This window comes from Mesoplodon densirostris, chromosome 2, assembly GCF_025265405.1.
Source record: "Mesoplodon densirostris isolate mMesDen1 chromosome 2, mMesDen1 primary haplotype, whole genome shotgun sequence".
In the NCBI taxonomy this organism is placed as follows: domain Eukaryota; kingdom Metazoa; phylum Chordata; class Mammalia; order Artiodactyla; family Ziphiidae; genus Mesoplodon; species Mesoplodon densirostris.
In genome coordinates this window covers 149,397,431-149,418,193 of record NC_082662.1, presented here as the reverse complement: position 1 = coordinate 149,418,193, position 20,763 = coordinate 149,397,431, and the positions used below count along the sequence as shown (strand labels likewise).

At 36.7% G+C, this 20,763-nt stretch overlaps 1 protein-coding gene across 1 annotated transcript; it reads left to right on the top strand.

Moving 5' to 3' along the window:
- The first annotated feature begins 280 nt into the window (after window positions 1-280).
- PRG4 (proteoglycan 4) lies at window positions 281-20,763 on the top strand. The gene is made up of 12 exons (XM_060091130.1): window positions 281-356; window positions 3,506-3,628; window positions 4,933-5,052; window positions 13,084-13,230; window positions 13,754-13,867; window positions 15,293-16,834; window positions 17,413-17,490; window positions 18,048-18,184; window positions 18,465-18,621; window positions 19,082-19,279; window positions 19,730-19,855; window positions 20,627-20,763. Exons 1-12 carry the CDS (start codon window positions 281-283, stop codon window positions 20,722-20,724), a joined length of 2,916 nt encoding a protein of 971 aa, XP_059947113.1. The 3' UTR covers window positions 20,725-20,763.

Here is a 20,763-nt window from a genome sequence, read left to right as displayed (position 1 = left end):
ATTCTAAAGTATTAAAATCATCAGTAACATGACTGAGATGGTAATTTGATTATTTTTTTCTGTATAAGATTAAATCTAATGGTCAAATATTTACCGTGAATTAAGGCTGGTTACTTTTAAAAGTCTTGCTTCAAGAATCAGATGGTTTTTATCATTAAATTGCATTTTTAAAATTACTGAAACACTGTATGTAACACAGGCATAAGTTAGTGGTGAGATTCAAGAGCAGTTTTCTGATACTTTTTTCTTTTCAGTGAGGGCTCAGTACCGGAAAACAACCATGGAGGGGAAAATACTTCCCATTTACTTGTTGTTGCTGCTTTCTGTTTTCTTGATTCAGCAAGTTTCTTCTCAAGGTAACTTAACCATCAAAAATACTTTAGTAAATTAGGTATCGCTACCCCTAAATCTTCTACTTTGGAATGCAGGGGCTCATGAGTGAACGTTTCTAGCTGTCCTGGGATGGGTAGCCCTGCGCCTGAAAGTCTGGTTTCCAAGGGTTGCCCTCTTTAGAGCATTGCATACTTGTTTGAAGATTTATTGCTTTTTGCCTCTATTATTTGCTAGTATGTACTCAAAATAAAAATAAAATTGCTGATTTGGAAAAAAAATACTTTTATTTAACAGCTATTGCTAATCATTCAGTTCTGACTTTTATGACAACAAAAGAAATAGATTTCTAAAAACGTATATTTGCTTGAGTTTAATACATAATAAAAACTTAAAATTGTGTATAGAATATATAGCATATTTATAAGCATTTTGTATTATGAAGTTTTTCAAGAAGTTTTGAGCTTTTCTATAGGATAATTTTTGTACTCATTATTCCTATAGTTCTCCCAAAGGTTTAAAAAAATATAGACACTTACACAATAAAACTATGCTGAAATGATACAATATCATCAGATTAACTGAAATGAACAATATGCATATAGCATATAATTTTTTCCTACATGTTTACAAAGAAATTTATTCTTTTACATCAAATAAATTATGGCATCATGTCGATATAGATATATTACAATGAACATTTACAATGTTTCAAATGACATTTTATTAATCTTGAAAATGCGCCTTCTTTCTTATAAGGACTGTTCATCCAGATATAAATTTACACAGGTATGAATGTCATTTTACATTATAATATTGAACCATTCACAGCCCTCCAAAAACAGAGTTAGTCCTGGATGAAGAGTTCTTGTTATTCATTTTTAGAGAATGTTAAGGTACATTCAGTGTAATTACCTTAACAGAAGTCTCTAGCATCACAAGGTAAATTACTTAACGATAACACCAAGCTTTGGATATTTGTTTCCTTTTCATTTTTTTTTTTTTTGGTTCAAGTTACTGTTTCTTTTTTTAATTAATTTTTATTGGAGTATGGTTGCTTTACAATGTTCTTTTTCGTTTTTTCTTTTTCTTTGATAAGCAAAATCTGAGAGAAGAAAAATCAAGGTGCATGATTGTTATGGCATTGTTTACATTTCCAGTAAAATAATTAAATAAGCCTGAGCATGTGAGATAGCTGCCTGCCATGGACATAGTTTCAGAATCACTTAGATAAGGTGGAAAAACACATGAAAGCAAATATAAATATTTAATCAGGAATGACGAATACCAGGGTGTATCCAAACCCTCTGCTCTCTCAGAATAATATTACAAGGTTCATAACACTGGGTGCATTTCCTAAGCTACTTCTCCTCTGTGATGCAATTGGCTGTTCACTAGAACAGTTTTACTCTCCTTTAAATAAATGAAATTAAAATTAGTTGTTAAAATCAACATCAATAAAAGTAGGACAGCCATTAAATCTATGGAAATAAATTTTCCTGTAAAGATGATTGACTTCCTATTTCAGAAATCTGCTAGTTATAAAAGAATAACCTTTTGATGTTGTCTTGTCTGCTTTTCTTGCCTTCTCAGCCTCTTCCCATTCTTTTTTCTTTATATATATGTATTTATATACATACACTATATATGATATGCATTTTTGTATGTATTGTGCACATGTGTATGTAAAAAGTTCTGAAAGTTGTCCTAATGTTTACTGTTTTATTTGCATATTAAGACTTTAACTTTCCTGGACTCATTATTTTGAGTAATTTTTCAGTGTGCTTCAGCGTCCCTCTATGGATTTAGGACACTGCACCTGCCAGTTTCTATTCCAGAGATGGATTCAGTTGTTACATTTCTGAGGTTATCTCTCAGGGAGGTTTTCAAGGTGTTTTCTAAGTGACTTAAAAATATAGTTAAGGATAATTATGCTTTTATTTTTGTTTTGTTTTACCCAAAATAACTCTGTTCATGACCTTTATTCAAGTCCAGATGCTTTTCAAGAGTCACCTATTTGGTACTCTCTTTAGTGGTGGTCGTAAGCATCTGACTTCCCCAACACTTATAGAGCCCAGTTATCCCCACCCATGAAAGGAGTAGGAGCCTAGGAAAGTTTGTGCTGGCATGACTATCTTGCTGTAAACGTATGATCAGAAATGAGAGGCAATGTGATCAGGACAAGTTTGGGTATCAGAATCAGATATATCAGGGTTCAAATTCTAGGTGGGCTGTTTACTTAGGATGACCATATAATTTACTATGCAAATCAGGACACTTCTAAGAGTGAAAGAGGTTACTATGAATGATTTTTTAAATTTTATTTATTTTATTTTTGGCCGCATTGGGTCTTTGTTGCTGTGCCCAGGCTTTCTCTAGTTGTGTCGAGTGGGGGCTACTCTTGGTTGCGGTGTGCGGGCTTCTCATTGCAGTGGCTTCTCTTGTTGCAGAGCATGGGCTCTAGGTGCGCAGGCTTCAGTAGTTGTGGCTCACGGGCTCTAGAGTGCAGGCTCAGTAGTTGTGGCACACGGGCTTAGTTGCTCTGCGGCATGTGGGATCTTCCCAGATCAGGGCTCAAACCCGTGTCCCCTGTGTTGGCAGGAGGATTCTTAACCACTGCGCTACCAGGGAAGTCCACTATGAATGATTAATAGGTGTTAATTGATCTGTAATACATATATACTTGAGTTATTAAGTAGCTGGGTGCCCTTGAGCAAGTTATTAAAATTTCTGTTTCAGCTTTCTTATCTCTAAAAAAGAGGCTACTAATACCCTCCTGGCAACGTTTCATAAGCATTAGAGATAAGGTATGACTCAGTGCCCAGCACAGAGATGCTCAGTAAATGGCAACTAGTCATCATCCTAGTAGCAGCATCATTAGAGCTGTAGCTGCCAGCCCTCCTCCAGGAATACCACCCTCTTTTGTGCAAAGCCATTACTCAGCCTGATTTTCAAAAGTGCATTTATCTTCTCAGTCTAGTAATGAATAAAATGGCATGATGAAGGTCACCTAGGAGACCAGGCAAAGGTCACCTGGACCCATTGCTAACCATCATTCCCAACCTTTCCAATTGATAAAGTTCTGCCCCACCAAGCAGCTTTGTCCTCCTCCCTAGATTTCTTCCTTTTTACAAAGTGGCTTGGCCCTGTTTACACTAGTGTTGTATAATTTTAGATTTATCAAGCTGTGCAGGGAGATGTGGGGAAGGGTATTCTAGAGGTGCCACCTGCAACTGTGATTATAACTGTCAACACTACATGGATTGCTGCCGTGACTTCAAGGAATTCTGCGCTGTAGGTAAGTCCTGAGAGCTGGTGTCTCCTCTGTCAAGCACATGTCCTGTGAGAGTCCCCTTGCACCGCTTGCAGTGCTGTTGTCACACTATTTCACTTCTCTGTGCTGAAGTGCCTTTCCCTTCCCTCGTGTTAAGTGCTGCAGTGTGCTGTGCCTGAGGGTGGTGTCAAAGCTTGTGATCACTGGGGGAGGTTAAGGGAAGCCTGGAAGTCTGTCACTTGCACAAGGTTATTGACTAGTGCCAAGTATCATGTCTTGTTTTAAATAGAGACAATACTATGACTCAGGAATCATTAAGTAAATAGTAATGAGTAATTCTTTGCTATTAACCAGAGAGGTAATTGCTTAGGGATGGAGCCCTTCAATAGCTTCATCAAAAAATTCATGGACATAAAATAATCTTGCTTACTGTTTAACTTTTTGGTATTAATATGTTTCTAAATTACCTGAAAAAGGCACTTTAAAAGTGTTTAATAGTGAGTGTATAATGATGAATTTCAGTTACATCCCAAAGGGTATGAATTTTAAATTATGATACTTCATTTAAACATACTTTGGACCGTTTTCTTGTTAATGTGCAAATATTTCATATTTAATTTATGAAAGTTATAATTAAAAGTGGCTCAAAGTTATATTTGCTTCAGAATTTGCATGTGAAGTTGATAAATATATTGTTGTACAATTTGTTTGTTGTGTAAGGTAATTATTTCAAATAGTCCTGAGTAAATCATCGTGGCTTTAACCAAGGCTTTTATGGAAATGAGCAGGCTTCTTATATAGTCCATACCATGGGATTAGGCTGAAATCTTTCAACTCTACACCATGCCCAGTTTGTCATAACAAAGGTTTCTGTATTATAAATGATTTTTGAGCCTAAACAGTGACTATTTATATTAAGCCAGCTCTTTAGAATATATTGTTATAGAATATGCATGCTCAATTGACAAAAATCTACTTAAAAAGTAGCAGTATCAAAAGGAGAGAATGGTGAGAATTCATATGAAGTGTACTTACCTCTTTAGACATTTCCCAATTTTCCATTGTCCATACTTGAAGTGACTCAGACAGCATTGGGGTGTCTCTTGGAGCCTTGAAGGGCAAGAAAATTTTCCTTAGTCACCATATTTCTTTCTTGACCAGGGCTGTCTCCACTTGGGAAACCATCTATCTTCCAAATTCCAAATAAAAGACTTAGCTATACACTTTTGGAACTCTAGTCAGCTATAAGGTGGGAAATGACTATCAATACATGGGCATGACTGATTGTGTAACCAATAATCCATAATGTTTTGTTTTGCTCTGGGTAGAGTTTTCCTGTAAAGGCCGCTGCTTCGAGTCCTTTAAAAGAGGGAGTCCGTGTGACTGTGACTCAGAATGTAAGAAGTATGGCAAGTGTTGTTCCGATTATGACAGTTTTTGTGAAAAAGGTAAGCATCCCAGTACCAATCAGTGCCTCTCAGTACAGCCAGATCTGTGCACCTATCTTAGCTTCACTGATAATGTCTTAACATGCGGTCCAACTCAGGTCTTGATTTTACTAACATATACGCTATTTCATATTAATTTTGTTTCACCAAGATGAATTAAAGAAGGAATGCTTTTTCTAAAGCACTCCCTGGCTCAGCCAGGCTCCAGGAGTGCAAGTGATTGCAGGTTGAGTAACGGAGAGGATAGGGGCCGGGCATACATGCTTTTCTCCTCCAGGTGTGGTTCAATTTCAGGTTAAATCAACAGTAAGCAGCTCATTTGATGATTTCTTGTCTAATTCTATGGTGATGACCCCACAAAGTCAACTGTCCTTTGAGCTATCTGTGCTTTTGCTCTCAATGTTTTTGAGTGTATATTTGAGGGCAGAATCAACATGTCCAGCTTCTCTGAACTAGTAAATTTGAGTCAGTTTAAAGCACTAAGTTGATAGGCAAACCAAGAAGCTAACTGTGCATTGTATTTCCCTTCTGATCTCTACAGTCCCCTCAATAGTCTCTATCTAAATGCCTGTGTGTGAAGGAGTCAATAAAAAGAGGTAGTTCCATTTTAGAATCCTCTTCTCTGGTTTTGGTCCTGAAGGAGTACTCTGAGGGCATAATAAAACCCTCCAGATTTACCGCCCCCCCCAAAAAAAGGACTTTAAACAATGTACTTAAATAATGAATTCCTTTCTTTTACCAAATGTTTGTTCTTAAATCCTACTCTGTTAAAACAAGAATATCTATGGGGGTAAAAGTGAAAATAAGCATTGCTTGCATGATCTTATTTTATTTAAACAAGGCTGCACCTTCTGCTTCTTTCAAACAGTGGAGAAATAGGGTGGAGAACTATTAATCAGCATAGTTAAGGAATATTTCTTAACTCTTCAATGTTTTAATTGGAAAGCATTCCAAAAATAATGGAGACACCTTCCCTGTAATCAAAATCGCAGAATTCAGAGTTCCTACAGCTTTCAGAAGGACACATGAGATGAGTGCTCCGTATTTACTCATCACTCTGATAATTGTTTTGGCTGTGAGAGAAAAAACTAAGCATTTATTTTGGGCAGAGGATGGATGGGGAGGGAAGATGGTTAGAGAATGACAAAGCATTGAGAGAACATGTTAATAAAGACAATAGTTTATGCTACCAAGTGGTGGCTCAGATTACTTGAGGTTTTTGTAAAACTCAAGGATAAAAAATTGATGAAGGTAGTGCATCATTTACAGAATTCACAGAGATAGGGTCCAACTGAAAATGAAGGCATCAACTAGATCTTCAGTACTTCATTTTTATTTTCTTTTAAATTTTAAAATTTTATTTTACTTATTTTTTTATACAGCAGGTTCTTATTAGTCATCCATTTTATACATATTAGTGTATATATGTCAATCCCAAACTCTCAATTCATCACACTACCATCCCCCTCCCACAGCTTCCCACCCTTCATGTCCATACGTTTGTTCTCTACGTCTGTGTCTCAATTTCTGCCCTGAAAACCAATTTATTTGTACCATTTTTCTAGGTTCCACATATATGTGTTAATATACGATATTTGTTTTTCTCTTTCTGACTTACTTCACTCTGTATGGCAGTCGCTAGATCCATCCACGTCTCTACAAATGACCCAATTTTGATCTTTTTATGGCTGAGAAATATTCCATTGTATATATGTAACACAAATTCTTTATCCATTCGTCTGTCAATGAACATTTAGGTTGCTTCCATGACCTGGCTATTGTAAAAGGTGCTGCAAAGAACATTGGGTTGCATGTGTATTTTTGAATTATGGTTTTCTCTGGGTATATGCCCAGTAGTGGGATTGCTGGATCATATGGTAATTCTGTTTTTACTTTCTTAAGGAACCTCCATACTGTTCTCCATAGTGGCTGTATCAGTTTACATTCCCACCAACAGTGCAAGAGGGTTCCCTTTTCTCCACACCCTCTCCATCATTTGTTCTTTGTAGATTTTCTGATGATGCCTATTCTAATTGGTGTGAGGTGATACCTCATTGTGATTTGATTTGCATTTCTCTAATAATTCGTGATGTTGAGCAGCTTTTCATGTGCTTCTTGGCCATCTGTATGTCTTCTTTGGAGAAATGTCTATTTAGGTCTTCTGCCCATTTTTTGATTGGGTTGTTTGTTTTTTAAAATATTGACCTGCAGGAGCTGTTTATATATTTTGGAGATTAACCCTTTGTCCACTGATTCATTGCAAATATTTTCTCCCATTCTGAGGGTTGTTTTTTCATCTTATGGTTTCCTTTGCTGTGCAAAAGCTTTGAGTTTTCATTAGGTCCCATGTGTTTATTTTTGTTTTTATTTCCATTATTCTAGGAGGTGGATCAAAAAAGATCTTGCTGTGATTTATGTCAAAGGGTGTTCTTCCTATGTTTTCCTCTAATAAGAGTTTTATAGTGTCCGGTGTTACATTTAGGTCTCAAATCCATTTTGAGTTTATTTTTGTGCATGGTGTTAGGGAGTGTCCTAATTTCATTCTTTTACATGTAGCTGTCCAGTTTTCCCAGCACCACTTATTGAAGAGACTGTCTTTTCTCCATTGTATATCCTTGCCTGCTTTGTCATAGATTAGTTGACCATAGGTGCATGGGTTTACCTCTGGGCTTTCTATCCTGTTCCATTGATCTATGTTTCTGTTTTTGTGCCAGTACCATATTGTCTTGATTACTGTAGCTCTGTAGTATAGTCTGAAGTCAGGGAGTCTGATTCCTCCAGCTCCATTTTTTTCCCTCAAAACTGCTTTGGCTATTCGGGGACTTTTGTGTCTCCATACAAATTTTAAGATTTTTTTGTTCTAGTTCTGTAAAAAATGACATTAGTAATTTGATAGGGATTGCATTGAATCTGTAGATTGCTTTGGGTAGTATAGTCATTTTCACAATATTGATTCTTCCAATCCAAGAACATGGTATATCTCTCCATCTGTTGGTATCATCTTTAATTTCTTACATCAGTGTCTTAAGTTTTCTGCATACAGGACTTTTGTCTCCCTAGGTAGGTTTATTCCTAGGTATTTTATTCTTTTTGTTGCAATGGTAAATGGGAGTGTTTTCTTAATTTTTCTTTCACATTTTTCATCATTAATGTATAGGAAAGCAAGAGATTTCTGTGCATTAATTTTGTATTCTGCAACTTTACCAAATTCATTGATTAGCTCTAGTAGTTTTCTGGTGGCTTTAGAGTTCTCTATGCATAGTAGCATGTCATCTGCAAACAGTGACAGTTTTACTTCTTCTTTTCCAATTTGTATTCCTTTTATTTCTTTTTCTTCTCTGATGGCCGTGGCTAGGACTTCCAAACCTATGTTGAATAATAGTGGTGAGAGTGGACATCCTTGTCATGTTCCTCATCTTAGAGGAAATGCTTTTAGTTTATCACCATTGAGAATGATGTTTGCTGTGGGTTTGTCGTACATGGCCTTTATTATCTTGAGGTAGGTTTGCTCTATGCCCACTTTCTGGAGAGTTTTTATCATAAATTGGTGTTGAATTTTCTCAAAAGCTTTTTCTGCATCTATTGAGATGATCATATGGTTTTTATCCTTCAATTTGTTAATATGGTGTATTGCATTGATTGATTTGCGTATATTGAGGAATCCTTGCATCCGTGGGATAAATCCCACTTGATCATGGTGTATGATCCTTTTAATGTGTTGTTGGATTCTCTTTGCTAGTATTTTGTTGAGGATTTTTGCATCTATATTCATGAGTGATATTGGTCTGTAATTTTCTTCTTTTATAGTATCTTTGTCTGGTTTTGGTATCAGGGTGATGGTATCCTCATAGAATGAGTTTGGGAGTGTTCCTTCCTCTGCAATTTTTTGGAAGAGTTTGAGAAGGATGGGTGTTAGCTCTTCTCTAAATGTTTGATAGAATTCCCCTGTGAAGCCATCTGGTCCTGGACTTTTGTTTGTTGGAAGATTTTTTTTTTTTTTGCGGTATGCGGGCCTCTCACTGTTGTGGCCTCCCCCGTTGCGGAGCACAGGCTCCGGACGCGCAGGCTCCGGACGCGCAGGCTCAGCGGCCATGGCTCACGGGCCCAGCCGCTCCGCGGCATATGGGATCCTCCCAGACCGGGGCACGAACCCGTATCCCCTGCATCGGCAGGCGGACTCTCAACCACTTGCGCCACCAGGGAGGCCCATGTTGGAAGATTTTTAATCACAGTTTCAAATTCATTACTTTTGATTGGTCTGTTCATATTTTCTATTTCTTCCTGGTTCAGTCTTGGAAAATTATATCTTTCTAAGAATTTGTCCATTTCTTCCAGGTTACCCATTTTATTGGCATAGAGTTGCTTGTAGTAGTCTCTTAGGATGCTTTGTATTTCTGCGGTGTCTGTTGTAACTTCTCCTTTTTCATTTCTAATTTTATTGATTTGAGTCCTCTTCCTCTTTTTTTCTTGATGAGTCTAATGGTTTATCAATTTTGTTTATCTTTTCAAAGAACCAGCTTTTAGTTTATTGATCTTTGTTATTGTTTTCTTTGTTTCTATTTCATTTATTTCTGCTCTGATCTTATGATTTCTTTCCTTCTGCTAACTTTGGGTTTTGTTTGTTCTTCTTTCTCTAGTTCCTTTAGGTATAAGGTTAGATTGAGATTTTTCTTGTTTCTTGAGGTAGGCTTGTATAGCTATAAACTTCCCTCTTAGAACTGCTTTTGCTGCATCTCATAGGTTTTGGATCGTTGTTGTTTTCATTGTCATTTGTCTGTAGGTATTTTTTGATTTCCTCTTTGATTTCTTCAGTGATCTCTTGGCTATTTAGTAATGTATTGTTTAGCCTCCATGTGTTTGTGTTTTTTACGTTTTTTTTCCCTGTAATTGATTTCTAATCTCATAGCATTGTGGTCTGGAAAGATGCTTGATATAATTTCAATATTCTTAAATTTACTGAGGCTTGATTTGTGACCCAAGATGTGATCCATCCTGGAGAATGTTCTGTGCGCACTTGAGCAGAAAGTGTAATCTGCTGTTTTCGGATGGAATGTCCTATAAATATCAACTAAATCTATCTGGTCTTTTTTGTCATTTAAAGCTTCTGTTTCCTTATTTATTTTCATTTTGGATGATCTGTCCATTGGTGTAACTGAGGTGTTAAACTCCCCCACTATTACTGTGTTACTGTCGATTTCCTCTTTTATAAGTTAGCAGTTGCCTTATGTATTGAGGTGCTCCTATGTTGGGTGTATATATATTTATAATTGTTATATCTTCTTCTTGGATTGATCCCTTGATCATTATGTAGTGTCCTTCCTTGTCTCTTGTAACATTCTTTACTTTAAAGTCTATTTTATCTGATATGAGTATAGCTACTCCAGCTTTCTTTTGATTTCCATTTGCATGGAATATCTTTTTTGATCCCCTCACACTCAGTCTGTATGTGTCCCTAGGTCCGAAGTGGGTCTCTTGTAGACAGCATATATATGGGTCTTGTTTTTGTATCCATTCAGCAAGCCTGTGTCTTTTGGTTGGAGCATTCAATCCTTTCACGTTTAAGGTAACAATCGATATGTATGCTCTTATGACCATTTTCTTAATTGTTTTGGGTTTGTTTTTGTAGGTCCCTTCTTCTGTTGTGTTTCCCACTTAGAAAAGTTCCTTTAGCATTTGTTGTAGAGCTGGTTTGGTGGTGCTGAATTCTCTTAGCTTTTGCTTGTCTGTAAAGCTTTTGAGTTCTCCATCGAATCTGAATGAGATCCTTGCCAGGTAATCTTGGTTGTAGGTTCTTCCCTTTCATCACTTTAAGTATATCATGCCACTCCCTTCTGGGTTGTAGAGTTTCTGCTGAGAAATCAGCTGTTAACCTTATGGGAGTTACCTTGTATGTTATTTGTTGTTTTTCCCTTGCTGCTTTCAGTAGTTTGTCTTTAATTTTTGCCAGTTTGATTATGATGTGTTTCGGCGTGTTTCTCCTCTATGGGACTCACTGTGCTTCCTGGACTTGGGTGGCTATTTCCTTTCTCATGTTAGGGAAGTTTTCGACTGTAATCTCTTCACATATTTTCTCCGGTCCTTTCTCTCTCTCTTCTCCTTCTGGGACCCCTATAATGCGAATACTCTTGCATTTAATGTTGTCCCAGAGGTTTCTTAGTCTGTCTTCATTTCTTTTCATTCTTTTTTCTTTATTCTGTTCCGCAGCAGTGAATTCCACCTTTCTGTCTTCCAGGTCACTTATCCATTCTTCTGCGTCAGTTATTCTGCTATTGATTCCTTCTGCTGTAGTTTTCATTTCAGTTATTGTATTGTTTATCTCTGTTTGTTTGTTCTTTAATTCTTCTAGGTCATTGTTAAACATTTTTGCATCTTCTCGATCTTTGCCTCCATTCTTTTTCTGAGGTCCTGGATAACTTCACTATCATTATTCTGAATTCTTTTTCTGGAAGGTTGCCTATGTCCACTTCATTTAGTTGTTTTTCTGGGGTTTTATCTTGTTCCTTCATCTGGTACATAGCCCTCTGACTTTTCATCTTGTCTTTTTGTGAATGTGGTTTTTTCCCCACAGGCTGCAGGATTGTAGTTGTTCTTAGTATTTCATTAAAAAAAAATAACAATCAAACTCTCTTGCGACTCACCACTTAGTCTTTTTTTTTACAATTAATTATTTTTGGCTGCGTTGCATCTTCTTTGTTGCACACGGGGTTTCTCAGTTGTGGCGAGCAGGGGCTACTCTTTGTTTCAGTGAGCAGGCTTCTCATTGCAGTGGCTTCTCTTGTTGCAGAGCACAGGCTCTAGGTGCACGGGCTTCAGTAGTTGTGGAACGTGGGCTCGGTAGTTGTGGCGCATGGGCTTTGTTGCTCCACGGCATGTGGGATCTTCCCAGACCAGGGCTCCATCCCGTGTCCCCTGCATTGGCAGGCGGATTCTTTACCACTGCGCCACCAGGGAACACTTATTTGTTTTAAGATTGCTATAGATACCACTTGTAGGCATCTATATATCTCAGTCATAACATTTCAAGAATTGAAGCAGTCAAGCACCTCTAAATGTGGGTGAGAAAACAATCCAAGAAGTTAAATAGTTTGCTCAAGATCACTAGTTAAAATGTGATAAAACTGTTTCTCAAGTTGAGGTACCTGGTGTTTTTGTGGGGTGGGAGGAGAAAGAGGGAAAGGTATGGTGGTCAGTTCTTGCAGATTGCAAAAACAGAGTTCTGAGGAGAAGTTTGGTAAGAGCAGGAGGATTTATCACCACTGTCCTCTCCCCAGAGTGCTTCCCCCCATCCCGTTCTCTGCTTTCTTATCTTTCAGAAGTCCTTCTTCTTTTCTTCTGGTTCTTAATGGTCAAAACATGTTCCATGTAGGTTAAAAAGATACACATCAAACCACTAAGCTGTTTATCTTGGAGAAGGGCAATACATTTTGAGGAAAGCATAATGTGAAGGTGTGAAATTCTTCCACGAGTTCATATTTATGTAGAACTTTTGTAATTAAGAAAAAGAAAAAAAGAAACGTAAATTGGTATCATTTGATTTAAATGAATATGAAAACAGGAAAATGTAATTTTTATATTTATCTTCTCAAGAGCACAAACATCTGTCAACCACATGCAGTGATTATTTTGATATCACAGAAGGCTGGCACAAAGTATAGAGCTCATAAAGTATTTTTTAGGCAGGCAAATACCTTCAGAAATCATCTAGAAGAAAGATCTCTGTAAGCAGGCAAGAGGGGTTCAAGAGGGTTTGCCCATTTGCCCAAGGTCACAACGATAGACCCTTGTAGGTCTAGAACTGGAAGTCTTCTGGCTCCTGAGCCTTTGCTCCCCATCATAATTTACAATTTGAGAACCAATTTTTTGTAGCAATGCATCTTCACATAGCTTGGAGTAGTTGGTGTTGGACTAAGACCCTGCCTATACAGGTTTTCACCAGCATTTACTCTTGAAGCCAGATGCATCAGTGCCTTTCACAGTTAGAGTTGCTGATGAATATGAACAAGTTAACCGACCCATCTTGCTTGGTCTCAGTGCACAGTCCTGCATCATCACCACCTTCAAAGTCTGCACCTCCACCTCCAGGAGCAACTGAGACCATTAAATCAACAAACAAACATTCACCCAAATCATCAAGCAAGAAGACTAAGAAAGTTATAGAATCAGAGGAAATAACAGAGGGTAGGAAGATGACAGATGTAAAAAAAATGAGGTTTCTGAGATGAAATAACCTGTAGGTGGACTTTTATAAGACTCCTTATAGTACAGGGTGATCTTCTGAGTCATTAAAGGCTCATCACACTGCTTGGTTTAGGGCAGAGTTTAAGCCAAAGTATAAATGCTCAGTTATTTATTTTCCTTATTTACCAAACTCAGTATGGGACTAGGTTAAAATAATCAGAAGAAACAAGTCTTACTGTTTAAAAAAAAAAGCCATGATTTTGTTTGCAGAACAATTTGATTCTGTAAGATTTGGGGAAGTTGAGAGAAAGTTATATAGTTATACTGCTAGTTATCTGTGACAAACTCAGGTGCCTTGCTTTTAACTGACATTTACAAGACCTGTTGCTCATAGTACTGATAAAACAAGCAGAACACAGACATTTGTAGATCAATAAACAGCATTTTTGTTGTATTTGAACTGGCAGTTCTTTTTTGCTTTAAATCACAGTTGGTGTGATCAACTTTTTTATTCGATTTATAGAACACTCTGTTTCTGAAAATCAGGAGTCTTCCTCCTCCTCTCCCTCAGCTTTTCGGAAAATCAAGTTTTCCAAAAATTCAGCTGCTAATAGAGAATTAAAGAAGAAACCCAAGGGTTTGAGCATTGATAAAGATCAGTGACTATATCAATGCCATGTTAACAATAATGACCTAAAAGTAAGGCGTGTGGGTAGAATGATTTGAGGACATTTCAATATTTGGGGGGGTATGTAACTTCATAAAAATTACTTTAGAAGATACCAGTGAAAATTTCCTATAGGAAATTAGTGCCAAGCAGCTAGGTAACCACTCTATAAAGCAAAGGAAGAAGATACTATAGAAGCAACTGTAGAACCACAGGATGGCACCAGAGATGACTGTTAAGTTTTCTATTTCAAGTCCTGTCTACCTGATATCATCTCTTCTCCTTCCTCTATCTTGTCTTTTCATTTCTCCTTCCCCAGATTTATTTTAACTTTTATATACTTCTTTAAGTGTTTTAAAATGTTAATCCATTAAATTCCCATACATTTCTGAGAAAGGCAATATTATTATCCACATTTTACAGATCCTCATTATTTTCCTAATAAATTATCTGTCATATCTGGCTGATTTTTCTGTAGTAGATAAACTACAGAATTGGCTATTATCTCCTGAAAAGAGATTCCCTTTGTTCTGCTTTTTTATTATTTCCTGAATTTCTAAAATACATTCTCATTCTCCAGGAAATACTGGATTTTGGATACTGGAGTTTTGAAGAACTCATTTCCTGTGTGGTTATTTCCCTGAAGCTTTCTTTCCAGCTGAATAGCCAGATATTTAATCTCTGAGTCATCCAGAGAGTCTTGCACACAATAGAAGTGTTTGCTAAATGGAGCTCATCTCAGTGATGTGCCTCTTGGGCTCTGTATGTCACCTATCGGGTAGCTGCTAGGGGAAATCCTGTTAAACAGGGTGCTTTTGCTGCCATGGCATCCTAATCTCCTCTCTGTATCCCGAGACTGCTGAGTTTATACAGGCAGAGGAAAGAAAGCAGTTAAAAGCCATGTGCACAGAAGCAGGACTAAGCAGGAACCATGGGGGTGACTGGAACAGATTCCTTGGATGTAGTTATAGAGGCCTCTGAGGAAATTGGCGCAGTTAGTCTAAAAGATGTTGGAACTAGGTTTCCAGTAGGAAGGAAGTGGCACTGAGCAATAAGGAATAAGAAGAGTTGAGAAAGTGACGGGCAAAGAACATTGACATAAAGAGTAGAATTAGTGTTACTGATCATATTGATCATTTCAAAGTTGCCACTTGCTTCCATATATTAATTCTATTGAGTTTTACTTGTGTTTTTCACCCCTTATCCCATTCATTCCCTAAAATAGCCCAATAAGATAGGTTGTGTATCATTTTACAGTAATTTAATAGACATGTTAGAAATGAGCAATTTGCCTAGAGACAACACAGCTAGTCAATGATAAGGATGGCATCTTTATGTCACTATTAAAGAAAAAAAAACTATACAAAAATAAAAGATGTATATTTTTTTCACTAGTAAAAGACAACAAGAAGAAAAGAACCCCTAAAAAGAAACCTACCCCAGAACCACCAGTAATAGATGAAGCTGGAAGTGGACCGGACAATGGTGATTTCAGGCTCACCCCAACTCCTAACATTCCCACCACTCAACGTAATAAAGTTACCACAACTCCCAAGGTTACAATAGTAAAACCGATAGTTTCTAAACCCAGTATTCCACCTAATTCTGACACAACTAAAGAGACGCCTTTGACAGCCAATAAGGAGACAACAGATGAAACTAAAGAGACTTCTACAACAAATAAACAGACTTCAACTACTGCAAAAGAGAAGACTACTTCAGCTAAAGAGACACAAAATGCAGAGAAAACATCTACTAAAGATTTTGCACCCACATCTGAAGTTCCTGCTACATCTACACTCAAAGCTGAAACTATAAGCAAATCCCCCGCTCTCACCTCTCCCAAAGAGCCAGATCCCACCACCAAGGAATCTACACCCACCACCACCAAGGAGCCAGCTCCCACCACCAAGGAATCTACACCCACCACCACCAAGGAGCCAGCTCCCACCACCAAGGAATCTACACCTATCACCACCAAAAAGCCAGCTCCCACTACCAAGGAATCTACACCCATCACCACCAAAGAGCCAGCTCCCACCACCACCAAGGAGCAAGCTCCCACCACCAAGGAATCTACACCCATCACCACCAAAGAGCCAGCTCCCACCACCACCAAGGCGCCTGCTCCCACCACCCCCAAGGAGCCAGCTTCTGCCACCCCCAAGGAACCTACTCCAAGTTCTCCTAATACACCTGCTCCAACCACCTCAGAGGCCTCTACTTCAACTATCACCATGGAGCCTCCCACTACTCCTAAGGGCCCTGCTGAATCAACTGAGTTTCCTGTAGAACCCACACCAAAGACTCTTGAAAACAGTCCCAAGGAGCCTGCTGTACCTACAACCAAGGCTCCTAAAGTGACCAAACCTGAAATGACTACAACAGCTAAAGACAAGGCCACAGAAAAAGACACAACTGATACCATGGCATCATCCAAAATTACTCTTAAAGCAACAACTCTTGCACCCAAAGTAATGACAGCAACAAAAAAGACAACTGAAGAGACTAAAAGCAAACCTGAACCAACAACAGCTATACCAAAAGGTACAGCTACTAACTCTCAAGTGACAACTCCTAAACCCCCAAAACCAACCAAAGCACCCAAAAAGCTCACTTGTACCAAAAAGCCAAAAACACCTCAAGTGAGAAAACCAAAGACTACACCAACTCCCCCAAAGATGACATCAGCAATGCCTAAATCAAACCCTACCTCTTTAGCAGAAGCCAAGCTCCAAACCACCACCAGCCCTAACCAAACTCCCAACTCAGAAATAATCGAAGTAAATCCAAAGAATGAAGATGCAGATGCTACTGAAGGAGAAAAACCTCACATGATTCCTAGGCCCCCTGTGTTCACTCCTATAGTTATTCCAGGCACTGATTTCATAGGGAGAGGACCCAGTCAAGACATTGGCATCAACCCCGTGTTTTCAGGTAATATGAATCAGTTACTTTCATGTTTAAAATTGGCAATGTTAACTTAAATCTTTCTGAACCAGGATGCCCTGATTTAGTATTATTCTATTGATATATATTATTTAGAACCCTGAACTTGTGAAGTTTTATATCTTCTCTACAGGTAAGCAGAGGGGTAATCACAGTAAGTTTATTTTGTTATTTGGAAAATCAAGTAATAACCTAGGATTGCAAAAATCTGCAATATTCTTTTCCAAACCAATTCCACAGGGCAATCAGAATTGAGAAACAAGAATTTCACGTTGAGATCGAATATCCAATATTTGTCTAATTTACACGAAGATCAGGTACCCTGACCCATTCCAGTTCATAATTTATTTTTATATAACACTTTTTGAATAATATCACCTTTAAGGAAAACAACTATGAGATATATCACTTCTTTTTCACCTCTGAAATACATGTACCTCAAATTATACTCTTCAAGAGCTTAGGAAAGGGTGAACAGAGGAAACAGAACCCAGCGGGAGGATGTGAAAAGAACGGAACACTTTTCTCATTTTTATATTGGCTTAATTTGTGTTAATTTGTTTTAGATGAGACTAATTTATGTAATGGTAAGCCAGTAGATGGACTGACTACTTTGCGCAATGGGACATTAGTTGCATTTCGAGGTGAGTTTTGCACACATTTCTTTTTCTGCCCTTTGTTTTTTACTTGGTGTTTATGAGAGCGAGAGCCATAGGAGAGTACAAGTTTGGGCTGAGCTTCCTGGAGGGAAACCTGATTGATGAACTTACCTCACACAGTATTATAAGGACCTGAGGGTAAATACCAAAATATTGGATTAACAAAATTAGACATAGTAAAGTAACAAACAAAATAAAGTTATTTAATTATAACTCCTTAATTCTAACAGGTAAAGAAATTGAGAGATAAGTGATTTTCTGTAAATCACAAAGCCAGAAGGCTCTTTCTAGAGAAGCTGGGAAACTAAAATATTTTAAGTTATGCTAAATTTCAGATTTGAGAAATATCTACTCTCAGAAATGTTCAAATACTACCTTCTGTATTAGTACTCAAAATTCTGACTAAACATCATAGAATGCTTGTTAACACATTCAATCTGGTTCTTTATGATAAACTTTTTAAAAGATTTCATTTTGATTTCTTCTGGGTTAGGTTTTAGTCTTCATTCAGCTTGTAGGCTGATCATCACTTTCAATTTTAGGTCATTATTTCTGGATGCTAAATGCATTTAGTCCACCATCTCCACCTCGTAAAATTACTGAAGTCTGGGGCATTCCCTCCCCCATTGATACTGTTTTTACTAGATGCAACTGTGAAGGAAAAACTTTCTTCTTTAAGGTAAGAAAAATATCTTTGTGAGAGAAATCAGCAAATAGTTATTCTTTATTATGACAATTTAACCTCCACTTCAGAAGGGTCTCCATATTTTAATAAACTATCATTAAAATTTAATAAATAGTTAACATTCAATTTGGTAACATTGTCAACTTATTCAAATACTTAACTAAGTTAAAACTTTCTCCCTATACTTAAATCTAAGAATGAGTTCCTAACCTTTTTTTTCCTTTTTAACCTTTTAAAAAAGCTGTTCACATCATTTCCTCTTTTTAATTACCAGGATTCTCAGTACTGGCGTTTCACCAATGATATAAAAGATGCAGGGTATCCCAAACTAATTCCCAAAGGATTTGGGGGACTAAATGGAAAAATAGTGGCAGCTCTTTCAATAGCTAAATACAAGAACAGACCTGAATCTGTGTATTTTTTCAAGAGAGGTATGTGTTACATAATTGACAAAATTAAAAAACTTTTAAGAAGTGATCTGCCAGGAAAATTTTATTCAATATTTCCATTTACTATAGGGTTTACTGTCAAAACATATCTTTAATGGCTAGAATCAAGTATTTTCAATTAAAAAATAAAAATTAAGGGCAGTAAGAAGTATTTAGCTCTCTCACCATGCAAATCACAATTTCATGAGTTTTCAGGACATTGATATAAAGAATGTCATTTATTTTCAAAGTTAAATATATAACTATGCAATTTGTTGGCTTTATTCACAAGTACTTCGAGATTTAGTAATTATTTTTATAATACCTTGACTAATAACCATTATTAATGTCTGGACATACTTTATGAAAATCAGTTTCCTCTACCTTGTAAAAGCTCTTTTCTATCTCTTTTGGGAATTAAAATTAATTTTCATATTGTATGTGATTTTCTAATTCATCATAGGTGGCAGCATTCAGCAGTATACTTATAAACAGGAACCCACCCAAAAGTGTACTAGAAGAAAGCTTGCTATAAATTATCCAGTGTATGGAGAAACGACACAGGTTAGGAGACGTCGATTTGAACGTGCTATAGAACATTCTCAAACACACACCATCAGAATTCACTATTCACCCATCAAAGTCACTTATCAAGACAAAGGTAATATTTTTTACTGTGTTAAAAATTCTTATACATGAAGTAGATGTAATAGTTTCTTACAGAGTATGGCTTATTAAATATAAATACTGACCATATAACCCTAATACTTATTAATGCAAAACATCAATATGCTTCAATGAATGACCAAAGATCAATACTTTTTTCTTTGTGGCTAAGAAAGGCAATTTATTCAGGCTTGTTAATTATAATACCGTTAACCAAGAACATTAAATCCAAATCTGTAACCCTTAAAACAGTCCTAAAAGGTAGATATTTGTACCATATCAGAGATAGCAAAAGCTGGGGCATTGAAATTAACTTACCCAAGGTAACAGAGCTACTGAGTGATCAAACTGGGATTAAAACCCAGGTCTGTTTGACTCGAACAGCTGCTTTTTCCAATACAGTACATTGCCTTTCAATCTGATACCTTTAAAGTGTCATCTGCAGGTTTCCTCCATAATGAAGTTAAAGTGAGTACACTGTGGAGAGGACTTCCAAATGTGGTTATTTCAGCTGTATCACTGCCCAACATCAGAAAACCTGATGGCTACGATTACTATGCCTTTTCTAAAGGTAAGTTATTAAGTAAAGTCTTAATAGCTTTCTGAAGATGGTACCTAATCTCTGAAACATGAATAAATTCAAAGCAAAAACAAGTGTTCAATGGTGACTAAAGGTGAGAAATTAAATTATATCACTTATTCTAATTATTCTGAAGTAGAGAAAGTTTAGATTTTTGCTTTACTTTCAATTAAATTGAATGGATTGTAATTCATTTCTGCCCTATCATTCATGAGATTAAAGCCTATTACGAAGAAACATCCAATTAATTGAGTAAAACTGCTACTGAAAACAATATTTTACTTCTATTATCTGTGGCATTTAACAGAGGTTTTGTTTGCCACGAAGTTGTACTGATTTACATCATTACACAGTCTGTAAGATCAGAAAGAAGGTGCTGAGAAACTAATTTTATTAAAAAAATTATATTACCTGGGCTATTTTTCCTTGAAAAATCCATAAAAATATAAGTTATTCTGCCTATATAAATGACATCAGAATGTATTTTTTTAAAGAATAAAACCCAAATGAATTATTTTTTAAACTAACTTGGTTTTCTCAAATTCTTACTTTGAAAAAGCAGAGTTAAACCTAATTTTATTGAAAGATGGTGAAAGATCAGTCAAGGCAATTGTTTTTCTCTTTGTCAGAAAGTTCAAATTAATTAATACATTTCTGATATTAAAATGATAAATACTGTCTTTGAGTACAATAATAAACTATTTTTAAGTTCAAGTGTTTTGTTTTCTTTTTAATTGAAAAAATGACTTCTCTTCTGTTTAGATCAATACTATAACATCGATGTGCCAACTAGAACAGCAAGAGCCATTACTACTCGTTCTGGACAGACCTTATCTAATGTCTGGTACAACTGTCCTTAGACTGATGGGCAAAGGAAGAATCGACTAACTAAAATGAAG

What these genes read in the sequence shown, in the direction of transcription:
- PRG4 (XM_060091130.1), top strand. Translation starts at nt 281, where the DNA reads ATGGAGGGGAAAATACTTCCCATTTACTTGTTGTTGCTGCTTTCTGTT. An exon ending in CAAGGAATTCTGCGCTGTAG is followed by an intron (nt 3,629 to 4,932) that starts GTAAGTCCTGAG and finishes TGCTCTGGGTAG; the next exon opens with AGTTTTCCTGTAAAGGCCGC. An exon ending in AGTCACTTATCAAGACAAAG is followed by an intron (nt 19,280 to 19,729) that starts GTAATATTTTTT and finishes TGTCATCTGCAG; the next exon opens with GTTTCCTCCATAATGAAGTT.